At 42.5% G+C, this 21,867-nt stretch overlaps 1 protein-coding gene across 1 annotated transcript; it reads left to right on the top strand.

Moving 5' to 3' along the window:
* Positions 1-3,225: 3,225 nt before the first annotated feature.
* Positions 3,226-21,146, top strand: LOC124553236 (E3 ubiquitin-protein ligase MIB1-like). Its single transcript, XM_047127125.1, has 3 exons — positions 3,226-3,791; positions 7,728-7,850; positions 20,599-21,146. Exons 1-3 carry the CDS (start codon positions 3,226-3,228, stop codon positions 21,083-21,085), a joined length of 1,176 nt encoding a protein of 391 aa, XP_046983081.1. The 3' UTR covers positions 21,086-21,146.
* The last annotated feature ends 721 nt before the right edge of the window (positions 21,147-21,867 follow it).

Below are 21,867 nucleotides of genomic sequence, written 5' to 3'. Positions count from 1 at the left end.
AGTGACACGTATGACGTATGATACCTCAGCCGATGTTGAGAACAGGTGGAAATATTCGGAGGTGTTGCTTTTCAGCACGGTCTCATAAATTTTCTGGAATGGATTGTAAGGCACGCACGAGAAATTTGTATGTAAAACTAGATACTTTTATCGTTTTAGAATTGACGATTCGCACGTGCTGGAGTGATATAAACGGGAAAAGCAGTAATAATCTCAGCGTCTTACACATGCCACAAATGCTGACTTTTTTTCAATTACATGCTTGTTTTCAGGATTCCCAAGAAATGGAAATGAGCGTTTGGCGTCATTGGCCGGGAGGCCCCTCGCGGGGCAGGTCCGGCCGCCATATCGCAGGTCTTATTACATTCGGCGCCACATTGGGCGACCTGCACGCCGGATGGGGATGAAATGATGATGAACACAACACAACACCCAGTCCCTGAGCGGAGAAAATCTCCGACCCAGCCGGGAATCGAACCCGGGCCCAGAGGACGGCAATCCGTCACGCTGACCACGCAGCTACTGGGGCGGACAATTCCCAAGAAAAACAAACTTAGTTACATACATTGTCGAAATACGTCTGGACTGTAGAATGACACACACTACAGAACAGTAGAAATGTAACACCAAAACTATTAGAGAACTGAAATCAGTCTATAAGTTTAACCACTTGCAAACCTTCACATGTTTCAGACATATATGTGGTTTCTCCTAGTATAACCACAGTCCCAGATCGAAGCATTAGTTGTACAAGTGTAGAAAAAGGAAAATGTCGAACGTAAACAAATCTGTCACGTAGTATGACTTTGGCTCTCTGAAGGGTGTCACACGAGATGGACAACAAAATTAGAAACTTGTATAACACCTGCTAATCATGTCGCAGAAGTACTTTCGTCTGTGTATAATGTATGTGTGTTACAATTATCTGATCTGGAAATTAGTGCAACATCGCATTAAATGCCAACGTCCCATGCTAATAGAGCTAATATTACCTCCAGTACACTATATCACACGTTCTGACGTTCAGGCAGTGAACTGGGACCTGCATTACAGGACTATTGTTCCTCAGCAGGCGTACCACATTACTGGAAACTGTGAGATGCCGAGTCAGAAAATTTTCACCAGTCGCAAGTTGGCTAGATCCTTATGGCTGTCTTGAAGAATGAGTCATCTGACACAGACAGAAACAATTTGCTATATTTTATAATGTGCTGTCCAGAGATTGTTTGGCAGTGAATCTCTAATCTCCATGACTCTCTGATTCCAGCCAATGTGTTCCTTTGGTTCTTTTCCCATTCACAGGTTCACCTATTATTGTTTCCAGGACCCCTTTATGTCTCAACAGATAAGGGAACTAACATTCCTCCTGGGTTTATGTTTTGTCTGCAGCTGTAGGTGGCGCTTAAGGGGTCGTCGTTTTAAACTAAAATCACAAAGTCATGTGGTGGTGTGGGTAAAATTCACACACTTTTGTTTCCAATGTTGGTGTAGTCAAGTAGGCAAAACTACGGACATAAGGTATTTATCATTCTCTGTCAAGATGACATTTCTTCATCCACGTGAACAGCTACCTCGCTCACAGCTACATAGCTTCTTGCACCCTGATGATGTGGTGCAGGTATGACCTTGCTGCATCTGTGAGGCTTAGACGACAGTGTTTCAGTATTGATTGCTCCTCCGCCCCCCCCCCCCCCGCCCCCCTCCAGATCTCGACATTTAAACAGTCACGGATGAACACTTTCGGTTGTGTTGAGGGCGTGGCCGCTTGTGGTGACCGATGTGTCCATATGTGGCGGCCGCTGTCCTCCAGTCTGGAGGTACCCGGCTATCGCTGGAGCAGTGTGATGGCAGCGTGGCGTGTCTCTGGTCAGTGTAAATACCACCAACCCCGCACTCTTTTTTATCGGAAGTGGAAGTGAGTTTCTGGAAATGTAGCTTCACCTTTTTAAGGAAATAAAGTTACTATTTCCGCTTGCTGGACAACTAGCTTAAACATTCAGTAACTTTTCACTTTTCAATTCATTCTTCTTTCTTTGAATGGAAATCCAAATGTCTCTTTCAAGATTCGTGGACAGTGTTCCTCGTTCACTGATTTAACACATAGGAATGTAGAGCCAACCTTTCACTTTCATTGCTCGCACCCTGAGAAGATCAGTAGAAACATTGTCGATGCCTGGTTCATGTCAATTATCGACTTCTACAAAACTATTTCGAATGGCTGGTCCATGTTAATTCTCGACTTCTACAGAACTATTTCGAATGCCTGTTTTAAAATGGATTCTTCGGCGACTTTTACTAATAAAACAATGTAAATCGAATAAACAAATAGTGATTTCCCATATAATTCAAAGGCCCAGACTCGGCATCTAATGCACACAGTCTACACAGTCTGTATAAGCGCGAACTCTGAACTTCTTCAGCGAAAATTAGATCTCGTAGTTGAGAAACTGTATCATCGAGTGTTATCTACTGTTACCATTACCATCTGAAATGCCGAGTTACCGTGGTTTCAGCTACAAAATGATAGTGTACGTGTTAGTTGAAGAGAAAGCATATTCTCTGTGGCTGGCTCCAACACATCATGCTGTGTGTTGTTGTCGGATGTCGTTCTGTTCGACTATTTGAGAAGCTCTGAGAATGTGTTGCAGGTTGAGTAGGCATGCTTCCCATAGGTAATGTTTCCCAGAAAAACCCTTCAGGTTTTAGTAGATGGTTGATCCCCTGTATGAATCAACTCCTGCAAGGATGCACGCACAACTATTGGTTAAATGACGAGTAATACAGATTCCAGCCATAAAATAATGTTTTCTTGAATAACAGGAGAAGTGTAGAGAATATCTCTTTGAATACTGCTACAGTTCTCGACAACCTTCTTAGTAATTTGGTAGATGTCCACTTCGAACGATTTCCAGATCAATTAAATTCGCCTTGTAGAGAAAATAATGGAAATGATGCCTCCGCTCCTTCTGAGGCTTGTTGTGCAAATAAAATGTGCTGAAGGAAAAAAGTAACTATTTGAAATGGGATTATTAAAGATTTGTGGCTATTCAGCAATGGCATGAGTCTCACACAGCAAGGACATGACGGTACTGCAACTGGTTGGTGACTGACTACTTCTATGCACTGTCTCTCAAGACCAGTCTGCCTATCGCTCGCAGAAGTATCGAGAGTTGCCTGTAAGCTGAAAGGGCTTCTCGGTGATGCCGTGTTTCAGAATCGTCCACAATGGAAGCAATTAAGGACATCACGGAGACGGCGGCCGTGGACCTGGGCGACTTGCTGGACGCCGGGGACGGCGCTGTGGTGATACTCAAGGCAGGTGACACGCGGCTGTTGGCGCACAGGGCCGTCCTGGCGGACAGGAGCCCCGTGTTCGCCGCCATGTTCGCCCACGACACCCTCGAGGCCAGCAGCGGCGCGGTGAGCATCCCGGACGTGGGGGGCCCGGTGCTGAGGCAGCTGGTCTCCTACCTGTACACCCTGCAGGCCCCCCAGCTGCCCGGCATGGCCCCCCAGCTGCTGGCCGCAGCGGGTAAGTACGGGGTGTCGGGGCTGAAGGCGGAGTGCGAGCGACAGGTGGCTGCTCAGCTGACTGTTGAGACCGCGGCAGCCGCAGCCACCCTCGCAGTCCGCCACTCCTGCAGTGACCTTAGGCGCATCGCCATCGAATTTATTAAGACTCATACCCACGAGGTGATGGCCACTCAGGGGTGGGCAGATGCCATGCGGAAGCAGCCGGAAGACTTGATCAAAGTGAGCCGGTTGCTGTATGATCCACCACCACGAACCAGGTAAGTGTGAGACAACCCACTGATTCGTGTCTTTCAATTCTGGATATATATATATATATATATATATATATATATATATATATATATATATATATGTGTGTGTGTGTGTGTGTGTGTGTGTGTGTGTGTGTGTGTGTGTGTATGTGTGGGTGTGGGTGTGTGTATTTACAACTCTATAATTTTTGCAACTGAGTTTCCTTAGATGTGTAAGGAAAATACACCATCATAGACAACATTCTGGGCCATCAGGAAATGACTGCCATTGTCCTCCTTTAGCAGGTTTATTGAGTCCCTAAACTGAGTCCAGTTCATTGACAGGTACGTTACCTAAGAAAAATCATCAAACAACCAATTTGTAGACATTATTCTGTCTAACTATGTGTACAATAGTGGTTCTTCAGGTTTTGGTGTCAAGTGTCGGAAGAAAAGGGTACATTCACTGTGTGAATACAGCATGAGCAATTCTGCTGTTGACAGAAACGTGTATTTGCCAGCACAGGCTCTAGCACAGTGATTTGTGCATCCTGTATGGGTCTCTGTAAGCCTGTTCTCATGAAGTAGCGTTTAAAGTAGTTCAGTGCCTCTGTGGCTGATGCCAATGAGGCACCATTGAATAATGTGACGTTGAATAAACATGGCGACCAACTATGTCACTTATGACCGACACCTTGAGTAAGGTAGCGAACTGCAGAACAGTTCGAGGAGGGTGGCAACATATTTCCAATTTTCAATTGCTGATGTTAATCTGTGGAATTTTCTTCACATAGTAAAGCAGACTGCTTGAGTAATCGCTATTCACACCTCACTACTACTGCTTTGTCTCTCCCAGCTCAGCGCCAACATTTTCAACATCTCAAACTCAAATACATGCGCTGTAACTTTACATGACGATTGGTCTAATAGTGAAATGAGTACTTTCAACTCGATTTTGTAGTCGCTGAAATAAAATCACATAACAATCAGCTGCACTATTGGCATTATGGTATGATGCAGAATTCTCTGCAGGAAGTGTTGTCCCCCAGCTGAGAAGATGTAATTTTGTACGAGTTAATGGTTACAGTAACAATGGATCATACAAAATAATATTGGTGACCAATATCAATCAAACTTCCAGAAAGTTCTCAAGGTAGTTTTGTCATATTTATAGATGCAATATTGTGTCATCGTTTCAAGAGTAGTTAAATATTTTATAGTGCTTTATTTTTGTGTTAGAGGTTTATATTTTTACAAAAAGAATAGATGTATTAGGCTTATAAGGACGTCATTCATACATAGTCATTATTGTGTTCAGGCACTGGGTCCATTGTTATTCTGGAAGTGTCGTTCTTTTATTACAATTTCAAAAAGGAATTTATTTCTTACAATGAGATGGTATTAAGCTACAAAGCAGCTTTGTTTATCGAATATAATAGTTTTTTGAAGAGGTCGTTCATTATTATTCTGTTACTATTTACACCACTCATCTTGGCAAAGACGAGGCGTATCTTCAGTAGATGTAGCTTATGTAGCACAGGTGATCCCTCTGGATAAATTAGATGTGGAAAAATTTACCAAAGGCTGTAGGGGAGTGGAAAGAGACCTAAAGAAAGTATCATGCAACTGCTCAGGAAAGCGCATATTTTTTTGTCACATAGCATTCAACATTGATGCATATGGCCTAAAGAGCATAATCAACCGAAACAATTAGATTTATTCATAAGACCGTAGAGAATTTGTCTGATGTGTTGTCATACAGGGATCTATAAGTCCGTTTATCGATCGTCATTTTTTATTTGGAGTTATTAACTGTTTTTATAGTGATGTATTGATAGTTGTACATTTGAAGGTTATAGGGATTAATATTTAACCATTCAAAAACACTGCACGAAACATTTTGTGCGTGTATGTGGTAAGTGCAGCGAAGAATTCACATCAGAAAACAGTTTTGTCATTTCGAGTAGGATTGTTTTGATTAGGCAGTTTACGAGTACGGTCCAATCAATAACTGGCAAATATGATGAAATGCGAACGTCTAATCTTCGTGCTACACTTGAATTCAATAGGGAACGCTTAGGAGGAAAGAAAGGAGTAACTTGGGGTTCAAAGTCCTATCAACTGCAAGACCATTATGGTCAAAGCAGAATCTACAGCTCCCAAACTCGAGGAAGGAAATTGATAGTTCCCTTTTCAAAGGAAAGGTCAGCATTTGCGTCCATCGATTTAAGGAAATATAGGAAAACGTAAATCAGGATGTGCAGGAGGGCAACTGAACCACTGGGCCTTAACATAATAAAAGGAAATTGTTTGGCCCGGTCAAAAAATGTACAATCAAAGGTTAATGTGAGTTCTCAGAATGTAGCATCACGCATCTGGTGTGAAGAAAGTGTTTTGCGTTAAGAAATCCTTCCAAGCGCTATGCCCATAGTAATTAGCATGTTTCGTAATCGTGGCTGGATGCAAAGGTTTTCATCTTGTCATTTGAACTACTAGTATGTGCAAATGGTTCAAATGGCTCTGAGCACTATACGACTTAACTTCTGAGGACATCAGTCGCCTAGAACTTAGAACTAATTAAACCTAACTAACCTAAGGACAGCACACACATCCATGCCCGAGGCAGGATTCGAACCTGCGACCGTAGCGGTTGCTCGGTTCCAGACTGCAGCGCCTAGAACCGCATGGCCACTCCGGCCGGCTAGTATGTGCACATCAAACGAAAAGAGAAAAGTAATTATGATACTTATTGTCTGTGCATGTCTTGTCAACAACGACGGTTTGTGTTGGTTTCGACTTCGCCATATACCCGACATTTCAAGGCATCATTTCAGGTTAAAACATGTCACTCCTAGCGACTGGCGAAACAGAAATCGACAATCAACATCTCCTTGTGTGCAGTGATTAAAGATGCTGTGTGCAGGCTTAGATTCCCCCAGTCACACAGAACTTTTCGTTACATTATATCCAGTTCAGACATGTGCACATATCGCTACAGGTGAACTAAGCAGATGTTTAACGTGTATTTGTGGCTAGAAAACAATGATAGGTGCTGGATTCAATTCCACTAAAGGAACAAAATTATTTGTCTCGCCGTTTCAGGTTGTCATCTCGCTAACAACGAAATATTTGGATATATAACGTATTATTGTTCTTAGTTAACAATTCCATTAGGTGCTGGGTTCAAATTGCCATGCACCCAAAACTTTATGGAACGTCAATGGAAGATTTCAATATTGCAGCATGTGCACACTGGCTTACCTGTGGCTGAAACGATATTTAATATCTTTGGTATTTAGTTAACAGAGACAATGGTTGTTCGATCTGAGTCCAGGATTTCAGTGTGTACAAAAGTTTTCGCCACGTAATTTCAAGCAGTAAGTTAGTTTCTGAAATGTCATTTATTGCAATAAACTTGAGTTTACTGTAATCTAATAATAATATTTTTTTCTGGCATTGACGTTATTGTGATATTAGTCTGATTGTGGACTGACAGCCTTACAGATCAGTTTCCCCAAGTGACCTCTTGCAGTAACCAATTTGAACCATGAAACACCCATACCAGAAAAGAGAGCAGAGGGACTGCAAGACAGTAACACTATAAGGGTGTATACTAATCAGGTGGAGTGGAATTGAGATCGTTTGGATAATTTCAAGGGTGATAGTACCTGAGCTGACCTGTCCAGTAATTCTGAATGTACCTTATGCCTGCGCTTGGAACTACCTGTTGTATGGTGGTGTGTTCAGCTGCTGTAGGGAGTTCAGGTGGCGCAACTGACTGTCATTAGCTCGCCGACAATTCATTTGTATTAACTGGACCGCTATCACAGTGTTCGGCACATGTCGTCTGCTGGTGGCCTGTGTGTGGACGGTCCCTCATCTGGGCTGGCTGCAGTAAGCCACGCCACATCCCCACGTGGATAGGCCAGCCAGCTCTCACTCTGCCTCTCTCTGCATGTGCAGCGCACCAGCCGCCACCATCACCACTGCCACCGCCACCACGGCCAGCACACCCTGCCAGCCACCTGCCGCTGCTGCACCGCCCACGTCTCCTCCACCTGGACAAGCCACTGTCTCTCGCATCTGGTGAGTTCCCTCACTACACACACACATACACACACACACACAAACACATTAGCACTACATTGTACAGAAGGTAGAAAGACTAAATAAGGAAATGTAAAGCCTCAGTCTAGATTCAGTGAGGGTTAGCAACATGAAATGGGAAGGAAATCATAACATATGGTCAGATGTATAATGGGGTGGTATCCACAGAATGAGAAAGTTGTATTATGAGAGAAAGGGCAATCTAAAATCTATTGTGAACATTTCAGTGATATCTTCCCATCAGAATCAGTAAACCAATCCTACAATAACTCTAGCATTTAAGGCGACGTCACACACAGAAAATCCAGTCACAGAGAGGGATTATGAGAGCACTTTATGCATAACACTGTATTTAAAAAGATATAAACATCTAAAAATCATGGAGTATAGGAATGCTGTAGCAAGGGGCGAGTAAAGACAGATTTATGAGGCAATTCAAGGTCGGTGGTAGAAATAAAAAAGGAGAAAGGATCCTAGACTTCTGGATTAAGTTTGTGCTAGTAACAAGAATCGTTCTGTTCAAGAATCAAAACAAAAGGAACAGTCCGCTGAGGTGGTCTGTTCTGCCTAAGCTCCTCAGGGCTATGACCAACATGTTTGCAACACTGTATTTTGGTGTAACAGGTAGTCAAAGTAACAACAGACATGCAAAGCATAAACTCTGCCTACTGTAGATCATATTTCTGTCTGTCAACACATTTAGAGGGCTGAGATACACTCATTTATTTCGGGGAAGAGAGGGTGCAGGGTCGCCCTCTTCACCACAGAGAAGCATTTGCATCCAAAGTCTTAAGTTATTTGTTGGATGGAGTCCAAACTTTGTCTTCGTCTACTGTTTTTGCTCTCTGCTGCTCCCACCAGTACCATGGCGCTTATTCCCTGATGTCTTCAGATATATCCTACTTTCCACAGTTCCTTTCTTATCAGTTCACCTAATTCTCAACATCATTCTATTCCACCCATTTTGAATGCTCCAGTTCTCTTCTCTTCCCGTATCTCCCATAATCGATGATTCATTTCCGTACATTACTGTGCTCCAAATGCACATTTTCAGATACTGCGCCACCAAATTGAAGCATTAGCCGTGTTTTTCCTGTAACGATCTGTTTTCGTGTGCGACGTTACTTCTTATAACAACCTCGATTTGCCCTACTGTGTAAATTTGCTTCCCTGGTGGCAGAATCACTTAAATTCCTTCACTTTGTGGCCACTATATTTTTATTTTAAGTTTGTCATTGATGTTATTTCTGCTACTCCCCAATACTTCTGTCTTTCTTTTGTTTGAATCGTAACCATGTGCCCAACCTACTGTTTACTGCATTCAACAGCTCTGGTAATTCTTCCTCACTTTCGAGAACATGGTAATATCACCAGTGAATTTTATCAGTGAAATCTCTCACCCTGAAATTTAGTTCAATTCATCAAAGTTCATTCAATTCCACGAACGATTCCTTGATGTACAGTTTGAACAGCTGAGGATACTACCTTAATCCCTATATTGCACCTTTTTAATCATGATACTTCTTTCTTCAGTTTTTACTGTTCTTTGTGCATTAGTGTACATACAGTTATTTATATAATCTGCCTGCCCTCTATATCTCACACGTATTTTTGAGAATTTCACGTGTGTCACATTACTTTACATTGTCACTCTTTTGAAAGCTAGGCTAATCCAGTGTAGTTTCCATGATTTTCCTTAGACCTTTGCTTCCCTTATAAAGTGCAAGGTCAGATCTGCCTCTCTGGAGCCTATATCTTTGCTAAATGCAAACTTATCGTCCTCTGACATGTCCTCAGTTTTCTCCTTCCATTCTTCTGTATATTAATCTTGTCAGCAATATCGATTCATGAGTTGTTAACTCATTGTGCAAAAGCTATCGCATTTATCAGCCCTTCGTCGCATCTGGAGTGTGCAGATGATATCGCTCAAGAAGTTTGGTGGTATGTCTCTAGTCGCATAGATTCTACAGATCAAGTTGAATAGTCATTTGATTGCAGCCTTCCACAAGCACCATATATATTCTGAAGGAATGTTCTCTAACCATTCTGCTTTATTTTTGTGCAAGACTTCTAGATCTTTGTTAAACTTTGAGTCAAATGGCCAATCCTCTATGTTTTCCAATGCTTGACCTTCATTTATGCTAATATTGTGTCATCCGATAGTTCATTCCCTCATGGAGGAGCACGGTGTACTGTTTTCAGCCATCTGCTCTCTCTCTCTTTCTCTCTCTCCCTCTGTCTCTCTCTCTCTTTCTCTCCTCTGCATTTAACATTGGAATTCTTTTCCAACTCTTAGTGTTTTTAACGTTGTATTTAATTTCACTAAAGGATGTTTAGGCTTTTACAAATGCCGAATCTGTCCATCCTATGATCACTTTTTATTTGCTTAATCTGATCCTTTTTACAGACATTCTACTTTATCGCACCTCAGACTTACAGTGACATTATTTAGCGAACTGCAATACTGTATTCTTGGCTTTCCCTGTCTATTGTTGTACTGCTTTCTTTCATCAGTCATCATATATATATATATATATGCTAAGATTTCTTCACAGTTTTAATGTTTGGCGTTTTGAGAGACATCATTTGCTGTTCACCTGAAATTCCAAATTTGGGATTCATTGTCGATTTATGTACAGCCTCATAGAATTAAAAATAACCATTGTTTTCCTCAGTAGTTCAGTATACAATTTATTTACACACAGATTCCTCCTGACAATCCTCTTAAGCTTCAGTTTACTCAACAGCATGACTAAATTGTGCTCTGAGTCAGCATCTACTCTTGGATCAAACTTACAATTCATCAGGTTCTTTGTCTGCACTTGATATAATACAGCTGGAATTGTCCAGTACCTTCAGGTCATTACCAAGTATGCCACTGCCTTCTTCCTTAACCTTCTGAAAGGCCAGACACACTGCGGCACTGTAACCCACATATGAATATCATAGAATACATAGTGTAGACTTGCAGTAACGCCGCCAATAACATCAGGAGCTGGAACGGAGCAGGAGGCGTCTTACAGAGGGTGCAGTGTGGAGAGAACCTGCTGATAACTGATGAGCAAATGCCATTGAGGACACTTCAGTAACGGTAGTACACGATAATCCATATATCTTGTAATTTTTTCTGGAGGTGCAGTCCTATAGGTGATACATATTTCAAAATTGGTTGTTGAATAAAGAAATTTATTAGCAGCTTGAAGTGTTAATCATGGTACTTTTCAGAGTTTTGAAATGTCGCTTGTCCTTACTATTTGACTGATTGTTACCATTATAACAGCTATAAAGACAGACACACATGAATGCGAAAGGCAATGGTCCCGAGTTCGAGTCTTGGTCCGGCACACAGTTTTAATCTGCCAGGAAGTTTCAACTCTGTAATTAAGTTATGTGTAAGTGTAGGGCACTGTACATACATTTCGTTCAAGCTTGCTTTCGAACTACCTGTTGTGCGGTATTGTGATAAACTGCTGTGGGAAACTCAGGTGGTGAATGTGATTAGGTCACTAGCAAGTCGTCTGCACTGTCTGGTCCACTAGTCCCATTGTCGGCGTGAGTTCTGTGTTTGCGTGTGTGTATGTGTGTGTGTGTGTGTGTGTGTGTGTGTGTGTGTGGACGATCCCTCAGCAGTGCTGGCTGCAGTGAGCCACCCCGAGGAGTCTGTTCACACTTTGCCTCTCTCTCTGTGTGTGCAGCCCACCAGCTGCTACACAGCTGGAGCCCACCACCTCCACCGCCACCACCACCGCCACCGCCGCCGCCACCACCACAACCAGCACCACCACCACCGCCACCACCAGCACCAGCGCCACCACCAACACCACCACCACCACTGCCACTAGCACTGCGAGCACAACCTGCCAGAGGCTTGCTGCTACTGTGCTGCCCATGACTCCTCCACCTAATGAAGCCACTGTCTCTCTCATGCAGTGAGTTCCCTCATCACACACACACACACACACACACACACACACACACACACACACACACGACCATTATCTGATAGATAACATATAAATACTGAAAGACGAAGTGTAAATGCTGAGCCTGCATTTTAGGAGGATCAGCAAAGTCTTGAACTGGGAATAAAATCAGAACATACAGTTAGGTAACAGGGCGATATCCACAGGATTAGGAGTTTCTATCATGAGAAAGACGTTAATGAAGAGGAGGTTTGGTAGGGAAAATGGTGAGTCGTTGTCAACAGTTCAGTGATCCCTTGTCATCAAAATCAGCAAACCAATGCCAATAAGAATTCAAGCATGTAAGCCAACGTCATAGACTGAAAATCTAGTGCCAGGGAGAGAGTATGACTGCACTGAATGTGTAACTCTCTGCATCAAAAGAGATAAACGTCTACTACTCTTGGTGCATTGGAATGGTCTAGCAGGGGTCAGATAAACACATGTTTGTCAGACCATTTGGGGCGGTTGGCAGGAATGAGACATTTCTGCTAGTAACAACAAATATGTTCGTCAAGCACCAAAGAGAAGCAAATGTCGGCAGAGCCTCAGCTTGTCAGGGTGTGGACCACTTTTGTCACTCTGCCGCAGTATGGAGTAACAACCATTAACAGTAACAATACATACGCAAATCAGGAACTCTACCTGCTGCAGATGATGTTTCCATCTGTTCAAGCAACAGCTTTAGTGTGCTGTGAGCACTCAGAGTTCACAATCGTTTGTGGTGTGCATTAACATCTCTGCCTTCCTATAAAGTTTTTACCCTCTAGTACCAAGGCACTTATTCCCTGATGCCTTCACATATAATCTATTACGCTGACCCTTGTTCTTGTCACGGTTTTCCACGTATCGCTATCCTCACCTATTCATGAGAGACATTTCAGGGTTCTTCTGTTATGAGTTCACCTAATTTCGACATGTTCCTATTGCACCGCATTTAGGATGCATCGATCTCATTCTTGTTTTTTCCCTTTATTCCACGATTCATTTTCATACATTACTGTGCAACAAACATTCATATCTTGAAAACTTCCTGGCAGATCAAAACTGTGTGCCAGACCGAGACTCGAACTCGGGACCTTTGCCTTTCGCAGGCAAGTGCTATACCAACTGAGCTACCGAAGCATGACTCACGCCCCGTCCTCACAGCTTTACTTCTGCCAGTACCTGTGAGGACGGGGCGTGAGTCGTGCTCGGGTAGTTCAGTTGGTGGAGCACTTGCCCGCCAAAGCAAAGGTCCCGAGTTCGAGTCTCGGTCCGGCACACAGTTTTGATCTGCCAGGAAGTTTCATATCAGCACACACTCCGCTGCAGAGTGAAAATCTCATTCTGGATTCTCAGGTAGCAGAATCGCTGCAATTCGTCTACTTTGTGGTCCTTAATTCTGACGTAAACTTTGCCACCAGTGTTATTTCTGCACTCCCCAATACTTTCCTCTTTCTTCCATTCATTAATCCTAATTCTGTGCTCACTCGACTGGTTATTACAGTCACTAACGCTGGTGATTCTTTCTCACATTCAGTGGACACAGTAATATCACCAGTGAATTTTATCAACGAAATCCTTTTCATCCTCAATTGCAATTAAATTCCAGGAAGTTTCTCCAGTTGCACCAACGATTCTTTAGTGTTCAGCCTGAAACTTTGTGGAGACTACCTGCATCCCTGTCTTCAATCATCTTTAACCAGAGTACCAATCCTTGTTGATTATTGTACATATTCTACGTTACCTGCTGTTCCCTATGTCTTATACCTATTTTTTAAACGTGTCGTACGTTTCTCACTATTTCACGTTGTCAAACGTCATTTAAAGATCTAGAAATCCAATAAAGGTCTAAATTTTCCTTACACTTTCCTTCCACTCTCAAGTCGAAGATCTGATCACCTATGCCAGCAATAATTCAGGCACGTAAGCCAGCGTCATAAGCAGAAAATCTAGTATCAGGGACAGAATTCGTCTGCAATGAATGTGTAACTTTCTACAAAAAAAGGGATAAACGTCTAACACTCTTGATGTATTGGAATGGGCTAATGGGGGTCAGATAAACACATGTTTGTAACACCATTTGGGGTGGCTGGCAGGAATGGAAGAGGACAAAGAACCCAATAATATGCCATAAAATTTCTGCAAGTAACAGGAAATATGCTCGTCAAGTGCCAAACAGAAGCAAATGTCGGCAGAGCCTTAGCTTGTCAGCGTGTGAACCAATTTCGTCGCCCACCATAGTGTGGTGTAATAGCCAGTCCGAGTAACAAACACATGTGCAAAGCAGAAACTCAGCCTGCTGTTGACAATGTTTCTGTCTGTCTGAAGAACCGCTTTAGATTGCTGTGAGCACCCAAAGTCCACAATTATTTCTGGTATGCATCCCTATTTCTGTCTTTCCCTAGAGTTTTTCCCTTCTACAGCTCCCTCTAGTACCATGGCAGTTATTCCCTGATGACTTCACATATGACAAATTACGCTGACCCTTGCACTTATCACGGTTTTCCATATATCACCATCCTAACCTATTCTGCAGACACGTTACAGAGTTCCTCTCTGATAACTTCACCTAATTTTAACATCCTTCTATAGCATCGCATTTAGAATGCTCTGATTCCCTTCTTGCTTTTCCCATAATCCACGATTCATTTTCATACAGCGATGATGATGAGATCCCATACTCCGAGTAGTATAGGGTATGATGTGGGAGATCTACACCACCGACTAGGTAGTGTCCTAGAGGAGGTGGTTTTTCATTGCCTTCCTCCGACCAGAATGGGAACGAATGATGATGATGAAGACGACACAACAACACCTAGTCATCTCGAGGGAGGGAAAATCCCAGACCCCGCCGGGAATCGAAGCTGGGATCCCATGCACGGGAAGCGAGAACACTACCGCAAGACCACGAGCTGTGGACTTTCATACAGTAATGTGCTCCAAACTTATATTCACCTATATCTTCCCCAAATGAAAGCCTATTTTTTGTATTAGTAATTTTGTTTTGCGAAGAGCATCCTGTTTTCCTGTGCTACATTACTTCTTATAATAACCTCCCTTTGTCCCTCGGCGTAAATTGGCTTCACAGGTAGCAGAATCCTTACAGTTCGTGTACTTTTTGGTCCTTAATTCTCATATAAACTTTGCTATCAATGTTATTTCTGCCACTCCCTAATACCTTCCTGTTCCTTCTGTTCATTAATCCTGATTTGGTGTTCATTCGACTGTTTATTACATTCAGCAACTCTATTGATTTTTTCTCACTTTCAGGAAACACAAAAGTATCATCAGTGAATTTTGTCGATGAAATGCTTTTCACCCTCAATATTAATTAAATTGCTGGACATTTCTTCAGTTCTTCAGTGCTGTTTAGTTGTTATATTATATGATTTTTTTCTGAGAGCGGTAAAACATTTACCATTATTTGTGTGTGTGTGTGTGTGTGTGTGTGTGTGTGTGTGTGTGTGTGTGTGTCTATGTGTCTGTGTGTCTGTGTGTGTGTGTGTGTCTGTGTCTTGAAGCATCAAGGCTGTTTGGTTTTGAGTGGTGTTTAGTTGTTGGATTACGTCATTTTTTTAAAATCGATGTTTCTTTCAATTACTGTTCTTCTAGTTGGTTGGTTGGGGTTTCTTTTGTCAGTGGCTTGCAGACAAGCAGGGCAAATCTCTGGTGCTTCTGCTGCTGAAGCAGTGACTGATAACTTTTGTCTGGGCGATCTTTCTCCCAAATGAGGGTGTCAGGCAACAATATAGTCAGTTGCTGTCACTTAGTTTCATTCTAAGTACTCTGAACAGTGTAAGAATGTGTTGGTATGCATGAAGCTATGAATATATCCCACCCCGAGCAGATAGTCATATGAAGACTGGCAGGAGGCAACTCTTCCTGTACTTCTGTGATACTTTCCTGTCCTATCCTTTCATACTAAGTGCCTTGAACGACGTATGAGTGCAAGGGCTGTGACACAGTACTGCAAACTAATGAATTCAGTGTGAAAATTTTGTAGGTGAATCTCAGGTGAACACATCCAGAGCGTTTCCACCCAATCTATAGGATCGTATTTAGGGCGTGTAGTAATAGCCACACCAGTAGGTAAGTTTTTTTCCTTCCATGTAACGGTTGTAGAACAGTTTAGAGTGGTATTGCTAAGTCGCACACGTGCTCAGCAAATAGTAAGGCTGGGAGCCGTAGAAAGTGAGTATAGGAGGTGGTGAAATGTGGGGGTGATTGTGGAATGGTTTGAAGTCACTCTGATGGCTGTATTGTGAAGTACAGCAGTCAGTCTTCAAACTTCAAGCGAACATATACACACACAATGGTAAAAAAAGTGGGAGGACAGGACTGCAGATAGTGGGGGATGGGGGTGGTCGATAGTAGGTGCAGAAGGTGTTGGAGTGTGGAGAACAGACCAGCCGTTTCCCACCAAAAACAGTTATACGATCACTCAACTCACTTGCCTCTCCAATAGCAGGCAAACTGATCATTTTCCGACAGTGTCATGGGAGGGAGCTTGGTGGAGGGTGGGTGAAGTCATATTAGTGGAGGTAGGAGTGGGGGAGGCGAACAGTGCTCTTGGCTGTATGTGGCATGAAATAGCTCAATTGGACCCCGCATGTTTAGGCAAACACACATGTCTCTGGGTTAGGCTAATGCAGGTAACCCATTTGATCTCTAAATAAATTAATTAACTAATTAAATACCATGCCTTCCTCTCCAGGAATGAATTACTGTTTCCCACCAAAAATAAGGTAAACAAAACTAACTATCCACTTCTGTAACTGGACAGAGACTGATCATATCCCACCACTATGTGGGGGTTGGGTAGTGGGTGGGGTCAGGAGACATCATATGGGGTGGATGTATGACGTAGTTAAGTAGACACATTATCCTTTTTGCAGGCAAAATTTCTCCAGCCATTGAGGGAGGGGGGTGTGACATTATAGAGGGGTGGGGGAGGGGAGGTGGAACCCAACTACTATTTTGAACAAATTGTCTTCACCAGAAATCTCCAACTGCCACAACTCATGCTCAATGGTAAATTGTGACACTGGTGCGGTCTTGCACAGACTTCATTCCAGCTGAAATACTGAAATCATGTGCATGTGCGCAAAATATCTGTAAAAAGAGAAACTGGGGGTGTGGTTGGGCCATACTGGATTTATCAGCAGAAACGTCTCCTTTGTCGTACTAGTAGAAGCACTTGGCTCTCAGTTGTAACTGATTTGCAAGAAATTTGCTTTATTTTACTCATGACCACATGTAATGCACAGTGCATGGGACTGGTATATGGGTATTCTCTGTTTGGCTCATTGTAGACAGGTTATCACATGCCAGTGAGAAGCTGCCATTTCCGGGTACTAACATGTATGGTGTAAGGTACAATGTGTGTTCAGAAATCCAAGGTTGGATTACAGTAGTAAGTGTGACAATATGTCAGAGTGCACACATTTTGGTAATTGCTCCAGACACATGCCAGCTGCAAGAATATAGTTAAAGTGTATGTGTAAGCGAAGGAGGATGGTGTCTTGGGTTTTTGAGTGTGAGAGTGCGTGAAGATGTATTAGTTCGACAACCTACACGCCATGGAAACCTTTTACGTCTTGTAGCTACAAACAGGCCTGGCCTAACTGACGGCATCTGTATCGAGACAGGAATTTCGGACCATGATGTCTTCATAGTGACACTCATTACGAACATTAAACCAATCACGAAAGCTAGGACACTATTTATGCTAGAAATACCAGATACACAGTTGCTAGATCCCATTTGACAATGGTTTGACATCATTCAGTTCGAAACCAGTGAACGTAGATGAATTATCGGAAAGTTTCAACAGACTGTAAATCATAGTCTGGAGAAGTGTCTGCCGAGTAAGTGGACTAAGGACGGTAAAGACCAACTGTTGTTCAACAAGAAATTTCGAAAAGTGCTGAAGAAGCAAAGGCTGTTGCACTCTTCATTGAAAAGAGGAACAGCAAATAACTGAAAGCAAAAGTTAATAGAAATTCTTGCATCCATAAAAAGATCGAATAAGACGTTTACAAATAGCACCGTCACACTTTAGCAATAGATCTTGCTGAGAACCCGAGAAAATTCTGGTCCCACATAAAATTGCTGTAAGGGTGTAAGGCCTCTGTCAAGTCAATCGTTGAACTGTGTGATTTGGCAGTAGAAGAAGGCAATTTACCATCATCTGACCATCACAAGGATTCCCATACGGAGGAGATCTTCATAAGCATTGTTGGTGTAGAAAATCAAGAGAAAGACTTGGAAATAAACAAGTCGCCTGGTGCTGATGGACTTCCACTTCAGTTTTACAAAGAGTACTCTACAGCATTAATCCTTTGCTTAGTTTGCCTTTAATGAGAATCTCACGGACGGCACAAAGTTCCAAAAGACTGTAAAAAAGTGCATTTGACACTTGCATATAAGAAGAGAAATGAATGGACCTACAAGTGTATAGACCAATATTTGTAACATTGATCTACTGAAAAATCCTTGTGTGTATTTTTAGTTCGAATATAATAAATTTCGTTGACAAGAAAAAGCTGTGATCCACAGATCATCATGGTTGGGAAAGCATCTCTCATTTGGAACATAACTCGCTCTATTCTCATATGAGATTCTGTGAACCACGGATGAAGGACAACAGGAGGATTGCGTAGTTCTGTACTTCCGTAAAGCATTTGATGGTGCTGCACTACCGACTGTTAAGGAAGGTACAAGTGTACATAATAGGTTCCCATAGGTATCTTAAGTAGCAGACCACGGTATATGGTCCTCGACAGCGAGTGTTCATCAGGGACAAGGTAGCGTCAGGAGTGTTCCAGGGACGCGTGATGGGACTGTTGACACTTTTTATGTAGATAAATGATATGGTGGACAGGGTAAGCAGCAATCTGCTGCTCTTTGCTGGTTATGCTGTCGTGTATTGAAAGGTGTCGTCGTTGGTTGACTGTAGGAGAATTTAAGCTCACTCAGACAAAACTTCCAGTTGGTGTGACGAATGGCAGCCAGCTCGAAATGTATAAAAGTGTAAGTTGATGCAGATGAATAGGAAAAAGAAGCCCATAATTTTCTAATACTGTGTTGGTAGTGTGCTGATTCTCACAGTCATGTCAATGAAATATCGAGGCATAACATTGCAAAGAAATATGAAACTGAACGAGCATGTAAGGATTATAGGAGGGAAGACGATCTATCGACTTCAGTTTATTGGAAGAGTTTTAAGAGAGAGTGGTTCATCTGTAAAGATGTCGAGATATAGAGTAGTTCATCTGTAAAGATGTTCACATATAGTATACTAGTCAGACCGATTCTTGAGTACTGTTCAGGTGTGCGAGATCTGCATCAGGTGAGATTAAAGGGATACATCTAAGGAATTCAGAGGCAGGCTGCTAGGTTAGTTACTAGTAGCTTCATACAACCCACAACTATTGTGGATATGCTGCAGAAACTCACATCAAAATCACTGGAGGGAAGGTGACATTCTTTTCAAGGGGCACTATTGAGAAAATTTAGTGAACTGGCATTTGAGGCTGCTGCAGAATGATTCTAGTTCTGCCAACGTATATTTTGCGTAATGAACATGAAAATAAACTTAGAGAGGTTAGGGCTGTATATGCGAGTGGAACAGGAAAGGAGACGACTATGGTCAATCAAGATAGCTTTTGATCAGTCATGGTATCTTTGTACCATTTCCTATTTTTGTTTCAAACAGCTGCTGCTCCCTCTACAAGGATTACTCTGTACTAAAAGCAACAGTATTTTTACCTCTGAGGTTTCAAATTAGTACTTCAGTTGTCTTTTCAGCTTCATACAAGCTCTCAGGATTAAAGATTGTCCTTTAAATTAAGTTGGGTGTATAGAACAGTTCTGGCTACAGTGATTTAAGTTGACCAATGCCAGGGCTATACAAATATTTTGAGTTTTGAAAGTAATCACGCAATACTACAGTCTGATTTCCTTCTGGCGTGGTCTGAAAATAGGGTGCTTTTTGAGACTGGTCTATATTTTCCATAAATTACTCTGTAAGTTTGTACAAGTATTAAAACAGAAATTTTACTCGAATATGGCATAGTTGGTGCACATTTTTCACTTTCCCAAGCGCTGAGTAACCGTAAATACAAAGTGTTACAATAGCTATTACGGTGTGTAACTTATTTTGCAGTCAACATTTTCAAAATATTGAAAAAAAGTGGTACAAAGTTACTCGGATTGACTGTAGCAGAGGTACAGAGTACCTGTCACCACAAACCAGCTGAGTGTGTACATAGATGTAGATGGGTGTTTTGGTGGATGTATCTTCCAATGGATGCATATTTATATGAGCTTACATGCTGATTAGTTTGCTGTGAGACATATAGAGTGTGTATGTATGGGTGGCAGGGACAGTCGACCAACTACTGTGTGCAAAGTAGTAATTTTCTGTATTTGGTGTTGGTGTGTCAGAAAATTTTCTAGTAACTGTACTGAACGTATTTGGGGTCAGGTCAGGAAACTGTATTTCATTAATTAGAGATGTGATTAGTTTCCTATGTTTTCTTCTTAAGTTTTGGAAAGGATTCCTACACATAAAGGTAGCGTTAGCAGTATGTTTAACTGGAGTTCAGTGATTTCTTACCAACAGGACGCTGGGGTCAAGGGATGTGATTTTATCATAGGAATGCTGTTTCTTAGGCAGAAGTTTTTTTACACTGCTCGTAGTTTCGCATCTGTGATTGTTTCTTTCATTTGGTGTACATCTTTATAACAGAGTGTAAGAATATCACTGTTTTGTGCAGGAGCATTTCTGCGGAGGAGAGAAGCAGGAAGCTGATAGAGGCAGCTAAGGAGGGGTTGGTGGAGCAGCTGCGAGCGTTGCTTCTGGCAGGGACGGACGTGCATGCGAGGGACAGAGACAGACGGACTGCCCTGCACTGGGCGGCACTCAGGGGACACTTGGAGGCGGCGAGCAGCCATGTGGGAGGCGGTTCAGAGGTGAACGCCAAGGACAGCTGGCACAACACGCCTCTGCACTTGGCTGCACGGAGTGGCCATGGAGCTGTGGTGTGGCTGCTTTTGGGGGCCTACGCTGACCCCAACGCGAGGAATCAGTGGGGTTCGACGCCGCTGCACAGGGCGGCAATTGGTGGCCACATAGAGGCGGCAGCTGCACTGATGCAGGCTGGAGCCGATACAGAGGCCAGGGATGAGGATGGGGAGACCCCCCTGGACCTCGCCTGGCAAAACAACAAGCACCAGCTGGTGGACTTGCTAACACGTAGTTGACACAGGGAACATCATGTATTCATTTCAAAGTAAGGAATACAATAAATTAATCCTTTCTTCATTCATTTCTACCCATGATTTTTTGGTGAATATAACTGTTTCAGTAACACCACGACTACTGCAACAGCAGTAGGTCTTTGCAGACTAACGTGAGAAACCTTTCTTCTGAGGATTCAGTTTGTAAAATATTTTACTAGCAATCTTCGTAAAAGTGAACATCAGTTGAAAAATACCCCATTATTAATAAACATCATCTATAAAATATTCACACACCTTACAAGAATCCAGTGGACATCTTTCACAACTGATGGTATTTCACCCTGACACTTTGAAGCCACAAATGGAGGGAACGGTGGTTGTTTATAGCACCATCTACGTTAGTATGTTGCACCAGGGTTAACTGCACCATACGCAAATTACTGTCATATACATAAGCTGTGCAGCTGAAATGTATCTTCATTTGTCATTTCCCACTGAATTTACTTCTGTGTCTGCCATACACAAATGCTACAACCTCATAGTGGTACCATTACTTAGACTGACATCTACACTCGTCTTATTAGTTTATGTTAAGTTAAAGAGAATAGAAGAACCACCTTTAATCATTTCTTTCCCACATTTTCAATGGTGCTGTTACAAAAAAAAAAGAAAAAAAAAAGTACCTTCTCTCAGGGAAAATGCACCTTCACTCTCACATAACCGGGTGATACAGCAAGGTTGCCAGCTTTCCATATTCTCCACAGACCTCAGTGAATTTCCCTCAGGAGAGCTCCTGCAGGACC

The sequence above is a fragment of the Schistocerca americana genome, chromosome 11 (assembly GCF_021461395.2).
Source record: "Schistocerca americana isolate TAMUIC-IGC-003095 chromosome 11, iqSchAmer2.1, whole genome shotgun sequence".
Lineage (NCBI taxonomy): Eukaryota > Metazoa > Arthropoda > Insecta > Orthoptera > Acrididae > Schistocerca > Schistocerca americana.
This window is presented reverse-complemented; position numbering and strand designations above follow the sequence as displayed.